We start from the raw sequence: 18,204 nt of genomic DNA, 5'->3' as shown, positions 1-18,204 counted from the left end.
GTGTGAAATACATTTTAATTGAGTTTAGGGTTCTGTAGTTTGTTGCTCTGCTGAGCATGGGCTGTCCAGAAGGTAAAGCAGACAGAGGTGGAGGAGAGGGTAAAGGAGTGCAAGAGGGATGGAAACAGAGAAGGTCAAGAGGAGCAAATGAGAGCATGTTAATTTTTATGACTGTGTTTTAATATATCGCCCCACAGTACTATGCGCTGACCCACAAGACCTCACAGAGCCTGGAGACTGACAGCACACACACAGACAGCCAGTGACGGACAGTGGTGCACTTCAACACCAAGCTGCTTGCAAGCACAGCTCAACACAGCACAGCACTCAGAGTGGAAGGAAGAGATGCTTGGGTCCCACCACAGCTCAGCACAAACACGCCTGGGGCACAATGATGCTGTAGGCCAGTACACATACACCTACACACATGCACAATGAGAGCGAGCCACTGGTGACACTCGTCCAAACACAGCTACAGGTGCAACACTTGTCCAAACACACCAGCCGACGCACATATGTTCACGGCACATACTTTGGTGTACAACGTAAACGCACTGGGCAGCACGCTCCCATAGTCTAATATGTGAACAGAGTGACTCAGACATGGCCCTGCACAAAAATAAAAGACACAAAATGCCTAGATCCAGAAATGCTTATGACCCCAAAGCAAGGGACAAGGTGCAGACCTCTCTTTCATCCTTCACCTGGGTACATCTAGCCAGGGATACCTGAACTCATGCGGCTCTGAGGTGAGAGGAAACCAGGTGACAGAGGGGGAAGAAAGAGCAAAAAAGAAAGCAGTGGAGGGACGGAGGATTCAGAGTCTGTGATGTGGGAAAGAGCAGCAGGGTGGCTATGCCCTGGGGACAATGTTCAAAGAACACTTGGGTTGCGAAAATTGTGTCCAGCAAAACGTGCTTCATCGCCAAGCTCTTCCTCAATCCTGCAGGAGAGAGAGACAGCAAACATCAGGCCCTTGCTGTGAGGGAGCATCAAAGGCACCAGTGTTTGAGGGGTAGAGTGCATCAGCCAGGAAGCTGAAATGGGACAGAGGAGCTCTGTTCCCACCAGCTGCTGGGGAGGGGGGAGCACACCACCATGCCAAGGAGGAGGGAAGGAAGGAAGGAGTCTGCTTCAGAGATCTCCCCAGGTTCCTACTTTCACCTCTGTACCTTGTCTTCTTAACATTTCCCCCCTAAGCCCATCCTGCCCTTGGGCTTCTAGCTTCTCCCACACCATTTAGTTATTCCCCATTCTCTCTTTTGTGTTTTTGTCCCTCGAGCCCCTTACCTCATGAGCTGGTTGTATTTAGCCAGGCGTTCAGACCTGCAGGGAGCACCCGTCTTTATCTGTAAAGCATTTCCCAAAACAAAACACTGTAAGCCACACTTATGACTTGCACCAGTTTCCCCATGGGGGGAGCAGGGGATGCTGTCTTCACACCTCTTCTTTTTCCTCCAAGCCTGTGCATAGCCTGGGTTTCACCTACCTGCCCAGTGCACAGTCCTACAACCAGATCAGCAATGAAAGTGTCTTCAGTCTCCCCAGACCGGTGACTCACCATCACACCCCAGCCATTCTCCTGGGCCAACTTGCAGCTGCAAGGAGCAAGAAATGCAATCAGTAGCTCCCCCTCCTATACCCACCACCTGAGTAGGGGGAGATCCAGGCACCCTCTCCTCCCACCCTCAGCATCCTCTCTGGTAGAGACACAGGTCTATTCATCCAACAAATAGCATGACACCCTGCTGCGGTTCTTCCCCAACCCTTTCACAGAACAGCAGGGGCAGCAGGGTGGACTCACGCTTGGATGGCCTCCGTGACAGATCCAATCTGGTTGACTTTGAGCAGGAGGCAGTTGCAGGCCTTCTCTTCAACAGCTCGCTCAATGCGCTTGGGGTTTGTCACCGTCAGGTCGTCTCCCACTATCTGAATCCCAACATTGGCTGTGAACTTGGACCAGGCCTCCCAGTCATCTTGGTCAAAGGGATCCTCAATGGAGACCACTGAAGGGACAACAGAAGAGACAAGAGTCAAAGCTTACCTTTCTTCCCATCCCCAAAACATGAAAGGGATGCACCCATTATGCATGCAACACCAGTGCTGATTCCTGACTGCCAAGCAGAGCAGCTCACCTGGATAATCACGTACAAAGCTTTGGTAAAGGTCACCAAGCTCATCTGCAGAAATGTAGCGGCTTGGGTCATCTGGGGACTTGAAGTCCAGGTCATATTTGCCATCCCGGTAGAACTCAGAGGCTGCCACATCCATACCGATGACAATTTTGTCTGTGTAACCAGCCTTGTCGATAGCTTCCTTGAGGAGCTCCAGAGCTGGAAGGAGGAGAGTTGCATTCAGGAGGGTCAGCTCACGCAGAGAGCTCTGACTTCCAGTAGGAACCTCCCCTAGGAAGATCCTGAGAGCAGGAGCCACTGAGAGTCTGATGGTGTGATGGGAGAGGGAGAAAGGAGCCCAGAGCACAGCAGAAACATGCCACTGGGCTGTGGATGCTGCATCCGAAGGGATGAGCAAGAATTAAAATACAATACCACAGCTCAGTGACAAGTCATGGAGAGGGCTTGTAAAGGTCTGCACATGTATGAAAGATTTGTATGGGGAGGCTGTGAACAGATCAAGGTCACGCCAAGGAGGAGGAGCTTAGAAGCCATCCCCTAACACAGGAGGGGGTCGATGTCCTCAAGGCATCATACTTTGAACCAATGTTTGGGGAATGCTGTGAGCTGGGTGTAGAAGGGCCTTGGTCACAGCATTGCAGGCAGGGATACCCCATCTATGTGCGGCTCTCACCTTCACTGTTTTCCAGGATGTTGGGGGCAAAGCCTCCCTCGTCACCCACATTGGTAGCATCCTTGCCGTATTTCTCCTTGATGACACTCTTGAGGTTGTGATAGACTTCAGCCCCAATGCGCATGGCATCACGGAAACTTTCAGCTCCCACAGGCAGGATCATGAACTCCTGCATGGCCAATTTGTTGCCTGCATGGGAGCCTCCATTGATCACATTGAAAGCCTGGAAGAGTCCAGAAAAGAATCAGAGCTGAAGGAACCTATCTTGGTACCGCCTGGACAAGGTTCTCAGATGGGTAAATATGTCCATTGATTGCATACCATATCCCACAGAATAACATAACACATCAGCTGCAGAGCATCAGACCAAAGCCACATACAGCCCAGGGTCCTCCTTCTAACAGTGGCTTGAAGCAAACGACTGGAGAGGACTTTCCCACCAGTTTCCCTCTCAGAGTTCTCCCAAGCTGTATGTGTTTATCTGTGCATTCAGCAATGCTACATCAGTCTCTCTTCCAAGACCTTTCTCCTTGGCCCCAAGAAAATTTTAGCATCTACAATACCCTTTGTGAAGGAGCTTCACAGGGTAGCTACCCTTGTCTTGAACTGTGCCCCAGAGGGTTCACATGATGCCTCTCTGGTTCTTGCGCTAAGAGGGAGCAGTTGATCCTCAATTAACCTCCACCACAATGTCTGTGTCCTTCTCAGCCCCTCTTTTCCATATTGAAGCCTCCTAGTTTACATAGTCTTTCCCTTTACAAAAGCTGGTCCACATCTTTTATCTCTCTCTTATCCTTTCCTGAGTCTTTTCCAGTTCCCCTCTACCCTTGTGGTGATGGGGAGGGCAGAACCTTATGCACCACTCCAGGAACAGGCCTTTTGTTCTTGAGTCCTTCCCTGACAAATCTCAGGCTTTAGCTTGCTTTCCTGACAATGCATTCGGCTGATGTTTCAGTCTTGTATCCCTTCCTTCTCTACCTCCCAACACATTCTCTGAAGTTTCTTTAGAAGTTTCTGAATGTGGATGTCAAGGACAGAGTCTTACTGGCACAGGAAGGATGAGATCAGAGTTGCCAGCCAGGTCAGCAATATGCCGATACAGGGGGACATCCTTCTCTGCAGCTCCTGCCTTGCACACAGCCAGCGAAACTCCCAGGATAGCATTGGCACCAAACTTGGCTGTGGGCAAAAATTGGGAGTTAAGCTTCTCTAGTGCCTCCCTCCTGCCCCACAGGTGCCCTTGCCAGACCAGCCTTGGTCTCGACCACTCCAATCCTCCCTCCGCCCACCTGTGCTCTTTAATTCCCAGGCCAAAATAAATAAAAAATTACATTTGTTCTCGGTGCCATCCATCTCAAGCATCAGATTGTCAATCTTCTCTTGATCTACAACAGAGAGGCCCTGCAAGAAAGAAAGAACTCCTGAGAAGGGGAGGTTGAGAAGAGTAGTTGACTCTCCTCTGTGAGGAAGGAGATGTTGATGCAGCAGCTGGGGATACATGGACGTTTTTTTTGGCTTGTGGGGGAATATATACACACAAAGCTCTGGATATCAGTGCCTTGGCATGTAGTCAGATTAGGTAATCAGGATGATGTTACTGCAGTGCGGTGTAGATGCACCTGCGTTGGATAACGGATCAGCAGCAGCCCAGGCGAGGCCACACAGAACTCAGCACACAGGACTCACTTGAGGATTTACCCAGCCTTTTGGCAGCTTCCAGGGAGCTTTGTGGTGCTATGGCTACACAGAAGCTTGGCAAAACAGTACATGCTCAACCCCAAGCAAGCGAATGTAAACTGGACGGAGCTGTGCCTGGGAAGGAGGTGGAGAGCAGGGTGAGGGCCAACACGGGGAGCCCTCCACCAGGCCACGCATTTCTCAGGGCTGAGGGGAGATGGGCTCTCAGCCAGACCCCTCACAGGCTGCATGGGGTGCGATGTGTGGCATTAGCTCAGCTCTCTTCAGAGGAGGCTCCAGGTCTTTGGCTGTGAAGGGCTTACAGATGTGACACCACCCACCACTCTGCAAGGCCGCAGGCTGTGCAGGGGGTGCTGCCAGATCTCGCAGAGGTATGGTCATCGCTCACCACACCGTGAATGCTACAGGAGAAGAAGGTGGGACAAAAGGGTGTGAGGTTGCAGACGTGTGGATGGTATTAAGTGCTTGAGGAGGAGCACATCTGAAAGAGGGAGAGAGCTCTACGTGGAGCACCAAGGGCATTAGTTAGGCCGTACAGATGCTGCAGTGGACCAGGTAGGGTTAAATCCTTTCTACTCAGAGAAAAGATCCCTGCGGACACATACAAGCATGAAGGGCAGGGGGGTTTGCCCGGGTTCACAGAGCATCACTGTGTCTGTCAACCCAGTGAGATGAAGAGAGGCAGAAACAGAGATCAGGTGGAAAGAGACGGAACAGAGTAAGCGTTCAACAAGGGAGAACAAAGAGAAATCCTTACAGAGCCCACGAGAGCTGGGGCGACAGTGCTGTTGATATGATCCACGGCCTGCAGGACCCCTAAAGAAAGGAATAGACAGAGAAAGAAAGAGAGAGAGAGAGGGTGAGGCAAAGAAGAGAATGGAGAGAGGGAGGGAGAGGACCAGTAGATAGTCTGAGAGAGGGAGACAGTGAGGGGAAGATCGAGGCCTGATCTTTCACGTGACACTAAGCCTGTGCCTCCAAGGTCCCACGGAGGGCACATTACATTAGTGGATGAGCAATACCCTCCGGTGGAGCCCCCTGAGCAGGCAGCCCCAGATACAGGGTGCAGAGCAGGCACCACCCCACCTTTTCCAAGGAAACGGGACTTGTCGTTATCTCGTAGCTCCAGTGCTTCGTAGATACCAGTGGATGCACCGCTGGGGACCGCTGCTCGAAACATGCCTGAGGGAGAGCAAAACATATGTGTGAGTAGAGCAGAGGACGAGAAGGAGAGAAAGCTCTCATGCGTTCTGCTTCTGGCGAAAAGACACAGCAACCATGTATGCCAACAGCCCCACTGGCTGCATATGGCTGGTCTTGTCAGAGGTGGAACACCAGAGTAAGAGAAAGAAATCCACACAGTGTTTCCAGACTGGTAAACCTGGATCTCAGCCACTAAGCGGTCTGCGCTGTTCCCAGAACTACAGATAACATGCAGAAATCTGACTTTTCAGCCCTCGTCCTGGTACCCCTACCTGCACACTTTCAGAGGCAGACTGACACACAGCTGCCAGACTGGGGCTGGATTTTTACCTCAGTGAAGAAAGAAGAGACTAGTTGGATGCCACTCACACTCCTCACACCTCTCATCCCACCTAGCTTTTGGCCCAATGCAGTTGCAGCTCTTCCATTTGAGACACATATATGCCTGCACAGAGATGTCAGGGACAAACCTTCCCACAACTTCATGAGCATGGCCATGGATGTACTTCCAAACTTGTAGTGTGTCCCAGGAGCAAAAGCACAGCTGCAGGAGGGCATTGCGTGGATAGAACATAAATATATATATAATTATGTCTACATTAATGAAACTAACCACCCCTGCTACTATCAGACACCTGGGCCAGGCCATCTGCACGGCACTCAGCTGCATATGTCTCACAAGACCACAAGTAGGAACCAGAAGATTTTTCTCTTTCCCTGGGATGCCGTCTGTTGGGAGCTCACTGATCCTACATGCTCTTTGCCGAGGCTGCTGTGCAGACCCAGCCCCCCTGGCACGGGCAGGACTTACCTGCACCTCTCATCCTCACCCGCTTACCTTTGTGTGTGTACAAGTCCACCTCAACAGTGGGGTTCCCACGGGAATCCAGGATCTCTCGGGCGTGGATCCTCTCAACCGCCATGGTGAATCTGTGAGCAGAAGAGAAGATAATGCTCAGTTCTGAGCTGCTCTGAGAGGCCTCAGACTGTACTCAGGACCTGGTGCTCACCCTTCTAATGTCTGGGCAGCAAGAAGGATGCTCAGGGAAGAGCTATCTTAGGGGCTGGAACTCAAACTCCAAGCAAATTTAGACTAGAGGGGAGATGTGAAAACTGCAATCCAAAGCCCAGAATACAGGAACCTACCCATATTTTGTCCAGGAGCTGATGCTCTGTTTCAGTCCATCCTACCCCTTTACCTCAGACAACAAGCAGGGAGCTCCCCACTCTTGCCCTGTGCAGCAGGTATGTGCCCCCCCTTCCCAGGGCTGATGGTGGGAGTCAGGGAAGCAGGCACAAAATGCCACAGAAGCCCGGGCAGCAGAGAGAGAGGGCTGAGCTGGCACAGCCCCAGCCTGGTGCCGGGGCTCCCACACCTCACTTTTCCCCATGGGGGGTGAGGAGCGTACCTAGTGGGCCCAGGGGAGCCCGTGCTGTGCCTCTGCCTCTCCTCACCCCTCCACAGGCCGCAGCAAGGGGAGCTGCCCCAGGAACGCGCCATCCCGCAGGGCAACGCGGCAGCCCGTGTGAGGGACTGGGCCGGCCGCACCGAGGCCCGGCGACCTGGGCAGCCATTTTGCGTGAGGGTGCAGTGCCTGACACAAAGGAGGAACAGCTCTGAGGGCAGAGGGAGGGAAACATGGCTGGGCCAGGTGCTCGGGCTGCCCCCAGCTCATGGCCCCACCATGCCTGAAAGGATGCAGGAGGTGTCTCCGTCTGATGGGGGTGGGGGGGCTGAGGGTGAGGAAATCTGACATTTTGGATGCAGCCGTTGAAATCTTAGGAGGAAAACAGGCTTGTGGTTGAGGATGGCCATTTGGGAGAGCATCTTTTGCTGGAATTTTCTCCCTAGGGTCTCCAGAATAGCTCTGTCCACCCCATCCCACCTTCCTATTCCCCCAGACTGGCCTTGCATGTCTCCTCACTTCCCGCAACTAGCTGAAGGGCTGTGCAATGTCGGGGAGCAGCCCCGCCAGGAACGAGCAGGATCCTGCCAAATGTCTGTCGCTGCCACCCCCTGCCTTCACCAGCTTTTCTCCCCCTGGCTCCCCCAGATGATTCATTTAAAACTGAGTGGAGCTGGAACCACGTGAACTCACTGCAGGGGCCAGGCGTGGGGGGGCAAGCATGGGGCAGCAGGTGTTTTTTTGTCAGCCAGAATCATGCCTTGGTCTGTGTGCATGGGGTACGGCCAGCACAGGAGCTTGGCCCATGTATGTGTGTTGGGGCTGCTGCAAAAGGGCATCATGGCAGGGAGAGGGGCTAAGAAACAGGCTGGGGAAGCCAGGGTCAGCTCCTGATCCCGTTGCCCCTGGTGCACGGAAATCACAGGGATGTGAGGAAATCACACTGCTTTGAAGTTTCATCAAAAGCTTGCGGTGCTGGGGAGTTTCGGTGGGGGAAACCAGGACTCTCTGAAGCCTATGCGGGGGCCCTTCACGGTGTCCATCTGGGCTGGGATCCCCCTCAGCCGTGCTGGCAGCGCTCCTCACGCCATCTGGCACACACCGCAGGAACTTCCTCCGGAGCCGTGCCTGCGCAGCTGTGAGCTTCCTTCACAGTAGTGCCCTGGCAGTGCCCCAGCAGCCTCCGCAGGGGAGGGAGGACCAGCACCCTGTTAAAGTGACTCTTGGCACAGCGGGGGCCTGACGACAAGACCTGTGTCAGATGTAGTGCCCCTGTTTATGTGATCATGTCGCCCCTGTCACATCCCTCCGCCTGCATCCACCTGCCCTATTTTGGGGCAGCTCCAAGGAAGCCAGATGACAACCTTGCTAGCCCCACTCCATCACTAGCTGAATCTCTTCTTCCTCCCCCCCCCGCCCTTTTCTCCACTTCTGCTGCTTCCCCTTGTCCCCCCTGCTGTTTGCCCTCTGTCGAACAGTGCAAAGAACCACCCTAAAATCCCTGGCGTCAGCTGCACTGTCCTGAAAGGAGGTCAGAGGCGGATAAGCTGGGATAAGGGATTGGGACAGAGCCATAGCTGGGAACCCGTTGACACAGTGAAGAGGAGAGGGCAGCCAAGCTGGAGGCAGGGCAGCCTCCCTTGAGCATGGGCTGGGCAGGGCACCCTGGCATTGCCCTGCTGCATCGCCTTCCCGCGGGCGCTGCTTCGTGGCGGTGCCAGTCACCAGGGCACTGCCTGAATAAAGTCCATGCTGCAGCAAGCCCCCTTCCCTGCCAAGCAGGCCAGCACTGCACATACCTCTCCCCCAAGCCACCACCACCAGCAGTCCTGCGAGCTGAAGACCCGGTGCTGCTGCGATTCCCCCGGGCTGGGCACTGCTCCCAGGAAGCCCGCACTGCTGCAGTGTCGTGGCTGATGCAGCTCTCTCCTGCTCGACTGTCACCTCCTCTCCCCGCTGCCCCCCTCCCCCTGTGTAGTGTGGGGTTGCGATGATAAGAAAACGTTTCCCCTCCTCCCTCCTTCTCCCAGGGACCAGGCTGCGCTCTTGTGTTTGTGTCAACACCTCGGGAGACTGGGGGACGGTCTGCTCTAAGGCTGGGTCCTTTCCCAAGCGATACCCAAACTGAGCTCTGCCTCTCCCCACTACCAACCCCTTCCCCCCGGGTAAAGCTCCATCCCACAGCATCTCCCTGCAATGCCCTGGGAGCACCACCTATGTTTGCTGGTTGCCCGCCCCCCCCCCCCCCCCCCGCCCCGAAATTGCCCAGATTCACGTCTGAAATGATCCTTGCCGGGGGGTAGGGAAGGAGGGAGTACCTGAAATTAAAATACGAAAGAAAAGTGAGCAGGGTGGGGGTGAGGAGAAATCGGTGGGAGGAGCAGGGGGAGGAAGTGAGGGGAGTTCAGTTGCTAATGCCCCTCACCCGTGGTCCTTCTCTGCAGGGACCCAGGTACGTGTGGGGTTTGGAGGGCACAGGGTGGGGGGCACGGGCACGCATGCAGTGAGGGGGATGCTGGCCACGGGGAGACACTTACCTTCCTAGGGCGGGGGTGAACGAGAAATTGAGAAAGTGCTGGTGGAGAGGAGAGAGGATGGAGCTGAGGAGGGATGCAGGACCTCAAGGGGAGATGATGTGTCCTCTAAGCCAACGGCGGCGGCAGCAGCAGGATGGAGCCGCCCCTGATAGGGCCGGGACAGCAGCATGTGACCCGGAGCTGCGATGAGTCAGGATTTAGCAAAGCTTTGCAAACAGCACGTAGAGGATGGAGAGAGAAAGAGAGAGAGACAGACAGGGCACAGATAGAGACAGATGAGGGTGAGAGAGCCGGGGAATAGGAGTGGGTGGGCAGGATAAACAATTCCAGACACTCCAGTCTCATTAATTATTTTTATTCAAATCAGAAAGTCTTGTAGGACATTTGGAGCCATAAATCAAACCACACAACTTGTAACTCTCCCCTTTCCCCTTTTCCCTCTTGGGCCTGCTTAGCATATATGCATGCAGTGACTGCAGAAACACTGCAGTAACTTAGGGCAGCACCCAGGACCAGGGTGGGTAACCCTCCTCCCTTCGCCAGGGGCAAAATGAGGTGAAGGTAGCTCTGACGCCTGCAGCTCTTGTTTTGCCAGCCACACACGGGGGAAGGCATCTCCAAATCTTCACAGGAAACAGGTATTAAAACCCGGGGTCACTCAGTCATATCACCCTGGAGAGATCCCTCTGTTTCTTGAAAAAGGAAAGAAGATGTTAAACGCCTGACTTCTTTTCCCCTTTCACCTCTCACTTGTGCTATTGAGGCCAGGAATGGCAAGCAGGTTGTGAAGCCCACTCTGTTGCAGGCTCCTCTGCCCTTGGGACTGACCTCCCTCAGCCCTTTCATCATGTAATCTAGAGGAGGAGGGGCTTATCAGCATGTCTGATCCTCTGTCTTTACATACTTCTTACTCCCCACTCCCTGCCCTGTGCTGTTCTTACCTTTTCCTCTTCCTGCCTTTTCTGACGGATTTCATTTGCCTCTGCACGCTCATCTTGCTCAAATGATTCCTTGTCGAGGCGTTCCAGGCGTGGCAGCAGGACCAGGACCTCCAGCCGGTAATTGGGTTCATCAGAGCATGGATTGTCCAACAGCACCAGCGCCTGCAGCATGGGGAGTACCTGCAGTTTTGCCACTTCCTGGAAGGTGCTGATCCCATTGTTCCTTTAGAAAAGGGAGCACAGTGTGCAGTAGAGATACACGTAAGTAAGTCGAAAGGACCCCTCAGACCAGTAAGTTGACAAGACAAAGCAAAACTTAGCAGCATGACAGACCATAGACCTGTGATCTAAGATCTAGATCTGTCTGGAGCTCCCCAAAGTGGGGGACAAAACCAACATCTCCTCTGTATTTCTCTGTGCTCGAACAGCCCATTGAATTGTCTGATATTGCTATTTCCCTTTATAGCAAATGCCTGGAAGTAAAGGGCACTTGTGGTCAGGGCCAGTACACAAAGGAAAAGTATGATGTGGGATCTGAGAGTAACTGGAGAGGTAGATCTTTTCTGAGAAGCTTGAAAAAGCCCTGGCTGTTACAGTGCTAGATAGCTGAGCTAGTTAAAGGCTGTAAAGTTCAACCCATTCAACTTCCAGAGAAAACAGAAAATCCTAATGACCTAAATGGGAGTACAACCTGATGAAAGGGTCTCTAGTCCCAACACGAAGCAAGGAGGACCCACCGTAGATTGAGGTACTGCAGGCACTTCATGCTGCTACAGAATCCATCCAGGGTTTCAAGCTGGTTGTCACGCAGGTGCAGAGTTGTCAGCTGCTCCAGCGCCTCAAGGCCCTCAAGGCTCCTGATGGCGTTCTGAGCCTCAGCAGGGAGACAGGAAGACAGCAGGAAAAAGAAGAGCACACAGGAGAGGGAACAGCAGTTATTTCTGGTCTGTCAAGCTCTTTCTACCCTTCAGACTCCCTACCACTCCTAAGCAGCCTTCTCTGAAGCTGGGCATCATACATACATAACAAAGGAGGAAAGAAGGCTACAAAAACCGCACTGGAAATATTAGAGAGAGAGGATGAAATACCTTGAGAATTTGACTGCAGCTCTAGGCTTGCGCCTCTGTTTAGGATCTTTGATGCCTGTTAGACTCACAGAAAGTTAGATGGGAAGGGACCTCTGGAGGTCTCTATCTAATACCTTGCTTAGAACCAGGCTAACTCCAAGGCTATGTGAGGTTGCTCAGGGCCTTGCTTGAATGAGGTCTAAGTATTCAGGTTCAGGGACCAAGTTTGCTGAAAAAGAGTCTCCTGTACCATCACTTGGTGACTGAGACAAAAAACATGCCAGATGAGACTTTTTTTTCCAACACAGCTTCTATTTATGCTGGTAGAGATGTGCCATGATTCAGATTTACCAGGGCATGTACTACTGAGTCACCTACTCTACTGCCAGCACAACATCCATGGCAGTGCCTAATCTGAGCCCCTGAGCAACTGTGTGGAAAACAAGGACCTGAGCATAGCACAAATGTATTTAAGGCATGAATCGTCAGCCCCTCTCAGTCACACAGTCCATGTAGTCCAGGGATCTTCCAATGTCAGCTGCTTCTCTTATGGGAGAAATCTTCTGCCAAGAAGTCTCCCCTTCTAATCCTCTAGAACAAGAAGCAGGCTGCATGATCCTGGCAGAGGCTGCAGGGATCTAGGGGTTGTTGGTTGATTTAAGTGTTTCTTAGTATAAAATTTATTAGCTGTCCAAAAGAACAGCTTCTTGCAACAAATCTGACAATTTTATGGCAGGAAGAATTTGTCTTATCAGTTTAAAATTTCCCATCATTGATTTCATTCCCTTCACTGTGATCTGTTTTATGAGATAGGGAAACACAAAGTCCTTAATTTCAGCAATAGTTTCACAGCACATTTTTGGCTGGAAAAGACCACTAGAGGCCTCCTGCCCAACCCCGGGCCAACAGCAGTGCTAGCATCAAAGCTGGATCAGGATGCTCATGGTGTTGTGCAGCCAAATTTGGGAAATCCTTGGCAATTACGTCATCCCCGCCACATACTCCAGCCCAGAGCTGAGCAGACTTCACTTGCAATTGTGGTTTAGGGCTGTAGTCTCTAAGGATGCAGATACATGAACGGGAGACGGAGAGAGCTACCACCTGTGTTGGGAGAGTTAGTTTTCTCCATATTGGCTGGAATGGTGCCATGTTTAGGATTTAGGAGGAAAATAATATTGATAGCACACTGATGTTTTGGTTGTTGCTGAGCAGTGCTTGCGGAGTCAAGGACTTTTTAACTTCTCGTACTGCCCTGCTAATGAGGAGCTGGGGGTGCACAAGAAGCAGGGACACAGCCAGGATACTTGACCCAAACTGGCCAAGGGGATATTCCATACCACGTGATGTCAAGCTCAACAATAAAACTGGGGGGAGATGAGGGAGGAACACACTGTTTCTTGGGGTCTGGCTGGGCATTGGTCAGCTGGTGGTGAGCAATTGCATCACTTGTTCCTTTCCTTTCCTTTCCTTTCCTTTCCTTTCCTTTCCTTCCCTTCCCTTCCCTTTCCTTTCCTTTCCTTTCCTATCCTTTCCTATCCTTTCCTTTCCTTTCCTTTCATTTCCTTTCCTTTCCGGTCCTTTCCGCTCCTTTCCTTTCCTTCCCTTCCCTTTCCTTCCTTTCCTTTCCTTTCCTTTCCTTTCCTTTCCTTTCCTTTCCTTTCCTTTCCTTTCCATCTTTATCTCAGCCCACAAGTTTTAACTTTTTTCTCACAATTTTCTCCCCCAGTCCCACTGAGAGGGGGAGTGAGTGGACAGCTGTGTGGTGCTTATCTTCCTGCTGGGCTAAACCACAACAGTGTCACTGTGCTCTGTTCCTTTTCCATACCCAGGCAGTGATATGGTGCAAGCCCAAGTTTAATAAAAGGGGCACAGTCTGAACTGGAGGGGTGGGAGAACAGTTCAGGACAGGGTCACTTTGGGAAACGACATTTTGTGGAAAAGGAGGACTTCAGTGGAAATTGGACAAGGGAGACTCTGGACCTGCTGGGCCAAGTAAAGAGGATAATTCAATGAGAAAAGAAGGAAAGACTGAAATTTAGTGAAGGTACTGTGAACAAATTAAAAAAGCCAGGATGGATTTGTAAATTTCACTTCAGAGGAAATCAGGAATGTGTGTGGGAATTAGCGTGGGGAGCTCACAGACCACTGGTCTGTGAAATGAATAGCAACCTGCTATCACTCTCGCTTTCTCCACTACATCAGTGTAAATAGTTTTAAAGGCTTTGGCCCTGCAAGCACTAACAGGACAACGCAGAACAGATTTTTCCCCTATTTTTTCTTAAATCAAAGAACATTACAAATGACACCTTTAATTAAACGATCACATCATCACCTCACCTAATATACCAGTTCCCCACATAGGTGTGAAGGCTCCATTTCATATGGAAAGCTATTATAATATGTTCCCCATGACTCCCTCTCCACTTCTTGCATACCCCAGCCTTGCTGTAGCTAGTCTTTGTCACTGCTGCTGGACAATGAAGAGGAAGTAACACAGCCCTACTGACAGCAGTGATCTTGAAGCTGATGCAGTTTGAAGCGCCACATGGCGCACAATCAGCTCCTGGTTTTCCAGCCAGTGGGTAGAACTTTGTGAATGCTAAATTTCTTTGGTAACTGTGTCATACATTAACCAGATTTGATTTAGTTCCTTTAAATTGACCTTTGAATTCCTAACGGATGGATGCCTTGAACCCTGTCCTTGCGGCATCAGCTTCATCTACCTATGGCTCTAGTAATACCAAAATCTTTACACAGGAAGCAAAGCAGTACTGGAAAAGATCCCTCTCCAAAACAGTTTAGTAAGCAGGTGGACATGGGAGACAAATTCAGGCCCACAAGACTCCTGAGACATTAGGAGGACATTTTTTCTAGTTTTAATAATCATGTCTTGCAGTTTGCCTGCTTCAGATGGGTAGCTCAGGAATTCCTCGGCCATGTCAGGAACTTTCTTTAAATATAGATGCTGCTTTTCCTTCCCTCCAATCACCCACTAAAGTGACTTGTTTTACTTAGAAATTGTATATTGTATCTAGTGACTTATCCACTTCATCCCTTCTTCCAGCACCTGTAGCCCTAAGATCTAGTTTTTCACCAGAAAATAGAAGGCAATCTGAGCAAGCAATCTCCTCAGTGCTTTCTGTCAGGGAGTACTGAAGAAACGAAACCCTGTAGCTTTTGAAAACCTTGATCATCTTTAATTGCTTTTTCAGAGGTAATGACTCAGGATACCAATCTAGACTTTGCAAGTTGTAGTACCGTGTGATATATGGGAGTAAGCTAACATACTTGCTTCACTTGTGTCTCTAGGAGTAAATGTTCCCTGAGGCAATTGTTTATGATATAAGGAAATTGCTTCTTCTATCTTAGTTTCACTGTGATGTTTAATCGGTTTCTTTTCTGGCAGCTGAAGATATATGTGAATCATATCACTGTGCTGTTGTTAAACTCATATTTGATTAGGCCCATCAGAGAGGAGAAAGAAGTATCACCTCCCCCTGTGCCACCCAGAGCACACCACTGACCTCTGAGGTCCTGCAACAAGCGGAGTGTGACCTTGCCTAACACTGCCAGGAAGAGAATACTGCTGTCCCTTAGGTGGCTGAGAAGGAAGAACGCAATGCACTGAACATTGCTAACTTCCCTGCTCTCTGCAGAGCAATTACTGGTCAGTTGCTACTTCTTTTGCACTGTTTGAGCAGACATAATAGAAGGATCTACCCAAAAGGAGAGACATTTGTTTCTGTAGCTCTCTGAATTCTGTTCCTCTCAGGCTGTGAAGATTGAACTGAATGGGCTAGCATGTAAATTATGCTGCTTTGAAGGGTACAGTGTCGCCCCTCCTCCCACTGCCTGAATTTGCCAGGCTTTGTGGCATCTCACTCCCATTTCCCAAGCTAGCTGATCCCTTACCAGATAGAGGTTCTTGAGCTTGGGAAGACTGAACCCTGCTGTGCTCTCTAGCTTGTTTCCTCGCAGCTCCAGGTTATGCAGGCTGAACAGCGCTTGACTCAGGCCCAGCGCTGTCCGGATTTTATTTCCTGAGTGCCAGAGGAGGAAGAAACAATGCGAGAGTTAATCCCCCTCAAAGCGAGCTTCCTATGTGCACAAGACTAAAGAGAGGTGGTCTGTATCACCTTTAAGGCTGAGGTTGGCTAAGCAGGGGTGAGTAATGCCTTCCATATCCTTGATGTGGTTGTGAGCAAAGCTGATGATCTGGAGGTAAGGCAGTTCCTGCATGCGGGCACTGGTAAGCAGATTCCCATCCACCTTCAGCCAAAGCAGGTGGGTTAGGCTGCTCAGTGGAGACAAATCTTGCAGCTTGTTCTCTGACAAATCCACATACCGCAGGTGAATGAAGCATTCAAGGAGGCTGATGTCTGTCAAGTCCCTATGGGAGAGAGGATGTGAATAAAACACCTCTCATATTCCCCCCCTGCTGCCAGCTCCTCACCACACTGGGAAGGAAGGCTTCCTCCTCTCCCACTTCCCTGCTGTCCTAGGAAGCCTTGCTTGAAGGAGGAAAAAGGCAGGCAATAGGGACAGGCCAGATATGCTGTAAACAAGGCTGAATGCCTTGGAGTGGACCTGTGCTCCTGGCACAGGGAGTACTTCTTCCCATTGAACTGTAGCTGTCAGGAGAGGGAAGAACCAGAGCAGAAAAGAGGATAAGCCTGGGGGATGGGTCTGTTAAGACAGCAGTGGCAACACCAAGGACTGCGAGTAAGGACTTCCCTAGTGGGAAAAAGCCAGTCTAGTCACCTATAGGGCTGGTCTTACTGAGGTCTGTTAGCTCTAGGATTATTTGGATGGGGCTGAGGCTCCAAACTGCCCCAAAGCCATCATGGCACTGTACTACTTACAAGTGCATATTTTAAAGTTTAGCAGTTATCTGGAGTGGATATTTCTTAAAGTGTCTACGGAGAGGGTGACCTGCTCTGGAGCCCGTAGAGACCACAGTCTAGAGCAATGGATGGGCTCCTCTCACTCTGTGGGGACAGACACCAGTGTGTCGGGCTGTGGTGGAGGCTCGGGGCTGAATGTGGAACAAGCACAGGCTGGAAGCAGGGCAGCGTGGTGAACATGCCCTGGAAATGCTCCCGCTGCTCGAGGCCAGTCACTGACGGCCTGTGGCTGCACGGAGGCGCGGGGAGGAGGACTTCTCCTCCTGCGGCGCGTCGTGCACTCACTTGTACTTGGCTTCAAACTTGACGTAGGCGTGCGCCAGGCCATTGCCGGTTTTGCAGAGGAGGGAGAGGCCCTCCTTCAGCATCTCCTCGGTCAGGGGGCACGGGACCAGCGCCTGGGGGACAGAGCACAGCGCAAACACCGGTAAATGGCGGCCAGCGGAGGCGAGGCGAGGCCGGCTGCCCCCGCCAGCTCCAGTACGGGGCCTCCCTCACCTGCTCTTCCTCCTCCTGCTCCGACAGCGCCTTCTCCTCCTCCTCCTCCTCCTCCTCCTCCTCCTCCTCCTCCTCCTCCTCCTCCTCCTCCTGACGGAGGTGCTCCTCCTCGCTCAGCTCCTCCTCCTCCATCTTCACGGCCCCCGCTTTCCACCCGCAGGAGGCGAGGCCGCACCGGGACCCCCTGCCCCGAGCGGCGGCCGCTGCGCTGCCATGGGAGCCGGGGGCGGACCCGGCGCCTCCGCCATAGCAACCGTGCTGACCGGCAGCGCCGGGCCTCGGCCCCGATTTTCCAGTATTTTCCCCGATTTTCCAGTATTTTCCACACAGGGTCCTGGCGAGCGCACCCTGGAATCAGCGCCCCGCTTCCCGCAGCTGCACGCAGGGCGCTGCTGTGCCCCGCTGGGTGATGCGAGCTACCTATGGCTCCTTCCTTCGCCACCCTTCTGCTAACAGCCCTCCCACCTGATTCCCGTGGCTCGCCGCCCTAACTGCAGTGCCCTGTCATTTTCAGTAGTAAATCCCATTTGGAAAGCACAGGGCACGCCTCAGGCTTCTCCGGAATCACTTCGCGATCCCTCCCGACACTTCCCAGCGCTCCCGGCCCTTCCTAGCTCGGCGACATCCACAGCTCATAGGAGCGCATTCAGAGTCGAAGGATAATTTCGGTGGGAAGGGACCACCAGAGGCCACTCGTCCAGCCCCCTGCTCCAAACAGGGCCGGCCTCAGAGTTGCGGTGTGTGATGCTCACCCCCTGGGTGAGCACCTGCAAGGCTTTGGGGCTGGGGAACGAGCGCCGGCCGATGGTGCACAGCACCCCCAGAGCCAGGAGCTCTGCTCGCAGCTGATGGCTGCCCGTGTTTTGCAGCGAATACCAAAGTCCAAGGCCCTACTCCCTTCCTGCACTTTGTCCCCTCGCAGACTCTGGGTAAAGTCCCTGCATGGTCAGTGCCACGCTGGCTCTGCTGCTCAGCGTGTGCTGCTCATGTGGCCAATGCATGACTGTCAGGCATGAGAGTCTCAGGCTCCTGCAGCTTGTGCATCAGCTGCCGTTCCTGCTGCAGAGCACTCCTCCCGTGCTCAGGACCATGAGCAAGCCACCACCAGTGTCCCCTGCCTCATCCCTTCCCGTAGCTGCTTG

The 18,204-nt window shown here is 52.3% G+C and overlaps 2 protein-coding genes across 4 annotated transcripts; both read right to left on the bottom strand.

The window, feature by feature from the left end:
- ENO2 (enolase 2) lies at positions 1-9,845 on the bottom strand. 2 transcript variants are annotated; one of them, XM_040573728.1, is made up of 12 exons: positions 9,653-9,845; positions 6,548-6,639; positions 5,593-5,688; positions 5,264-5,322; positions 4,140-4,209; positions 3,854-3,987; positions 2,809-3,031; positions 2,136-2,333; positions 1,805-2,006; positions 1,490-1,598; positions 1,291-1,349; positions 1-943 (listed from the first exon to the last, which is right to left on the bottom strand). In XM_040573728.1, exons 2-12 carry the CDS (start codon positions 6,630-6,632, stop codon positions 874-876), a joined length of 1,305 nt encoding a protein of 434 aa, XP_040429662.1. In that variant the 5' UTR covers positions 6,633-6,639; positions 9,653-9,845; the 3' UTR covers positions 1-873. The 2 variants fall into 2 exon arrangements, with proteins under 2 accessions (XP_040429662.1, XP_040429669.1); XM_040573735.1 differs by lacking the exons at positions 5,264-5,322; positions 9,653-9,845 and having other exon boundaries at positions 6,548-6,633.
- A 148-nt stretch (positions 9,846-9,993) lies between these two features.
- On the bottom strand, positions 9,994-17,510 carry LRRC23 (leucine rich repeat containing 23). 2 transcript variants are annotated; one of them, XM_040573703.1, is made up of 7 exons: positions 17,063-17,510; positions 16,850-16,962; positions 15,797-16,050; positions 15,573-15,700; positions 11,331-11,461; positions 10,594-10,816; positions 9,994-10,345 (listed from the first exon to the last, which is right to left on the bottom strand). In XM_040573703.1, the coding sequence occupies exons 1-7, from the start codon at positions 17,192-17,194 to the stop codon at positions 10,307-10,309; spliced, it is 1,020 nt and encodes a 339-aa protein (XP_040429637.1). In that variant the 5' UTR covers positions 17,195-17,510; the 3' UTR covers positions 9,994-10,306. The 2 variants fall into 2 exon arrangements, with proteins under 2 accessions (XP_040429637.1, XP_040429645.1); XM_040573711.1 differs by having other exon boundaries at positions 9,994-10,344; positions 11,331-11,467; positions 17,063-17,504.
- Positions 17,511-18,204: the final 694 nt, after the last annotated feature.

The sequence above is a fragment of the Cygnus olor genome, chromosome 1 (genome assembly GCF_009769625.2).
Source record: "Cygnus olor isolate bCygOlo1 chromosome 1, bCygOlo1.pri.v2, whole genome shotgun sequence".
Taxonomy (NCBI): Eukaryota; Metazoa; Chordata; class Aves; order Anseriformes; family Anatidae; genus Cygnus; species Cygnus olor.
This window is presented reverse-complemented; position numbering and strand designations above follow the sequence as displayed.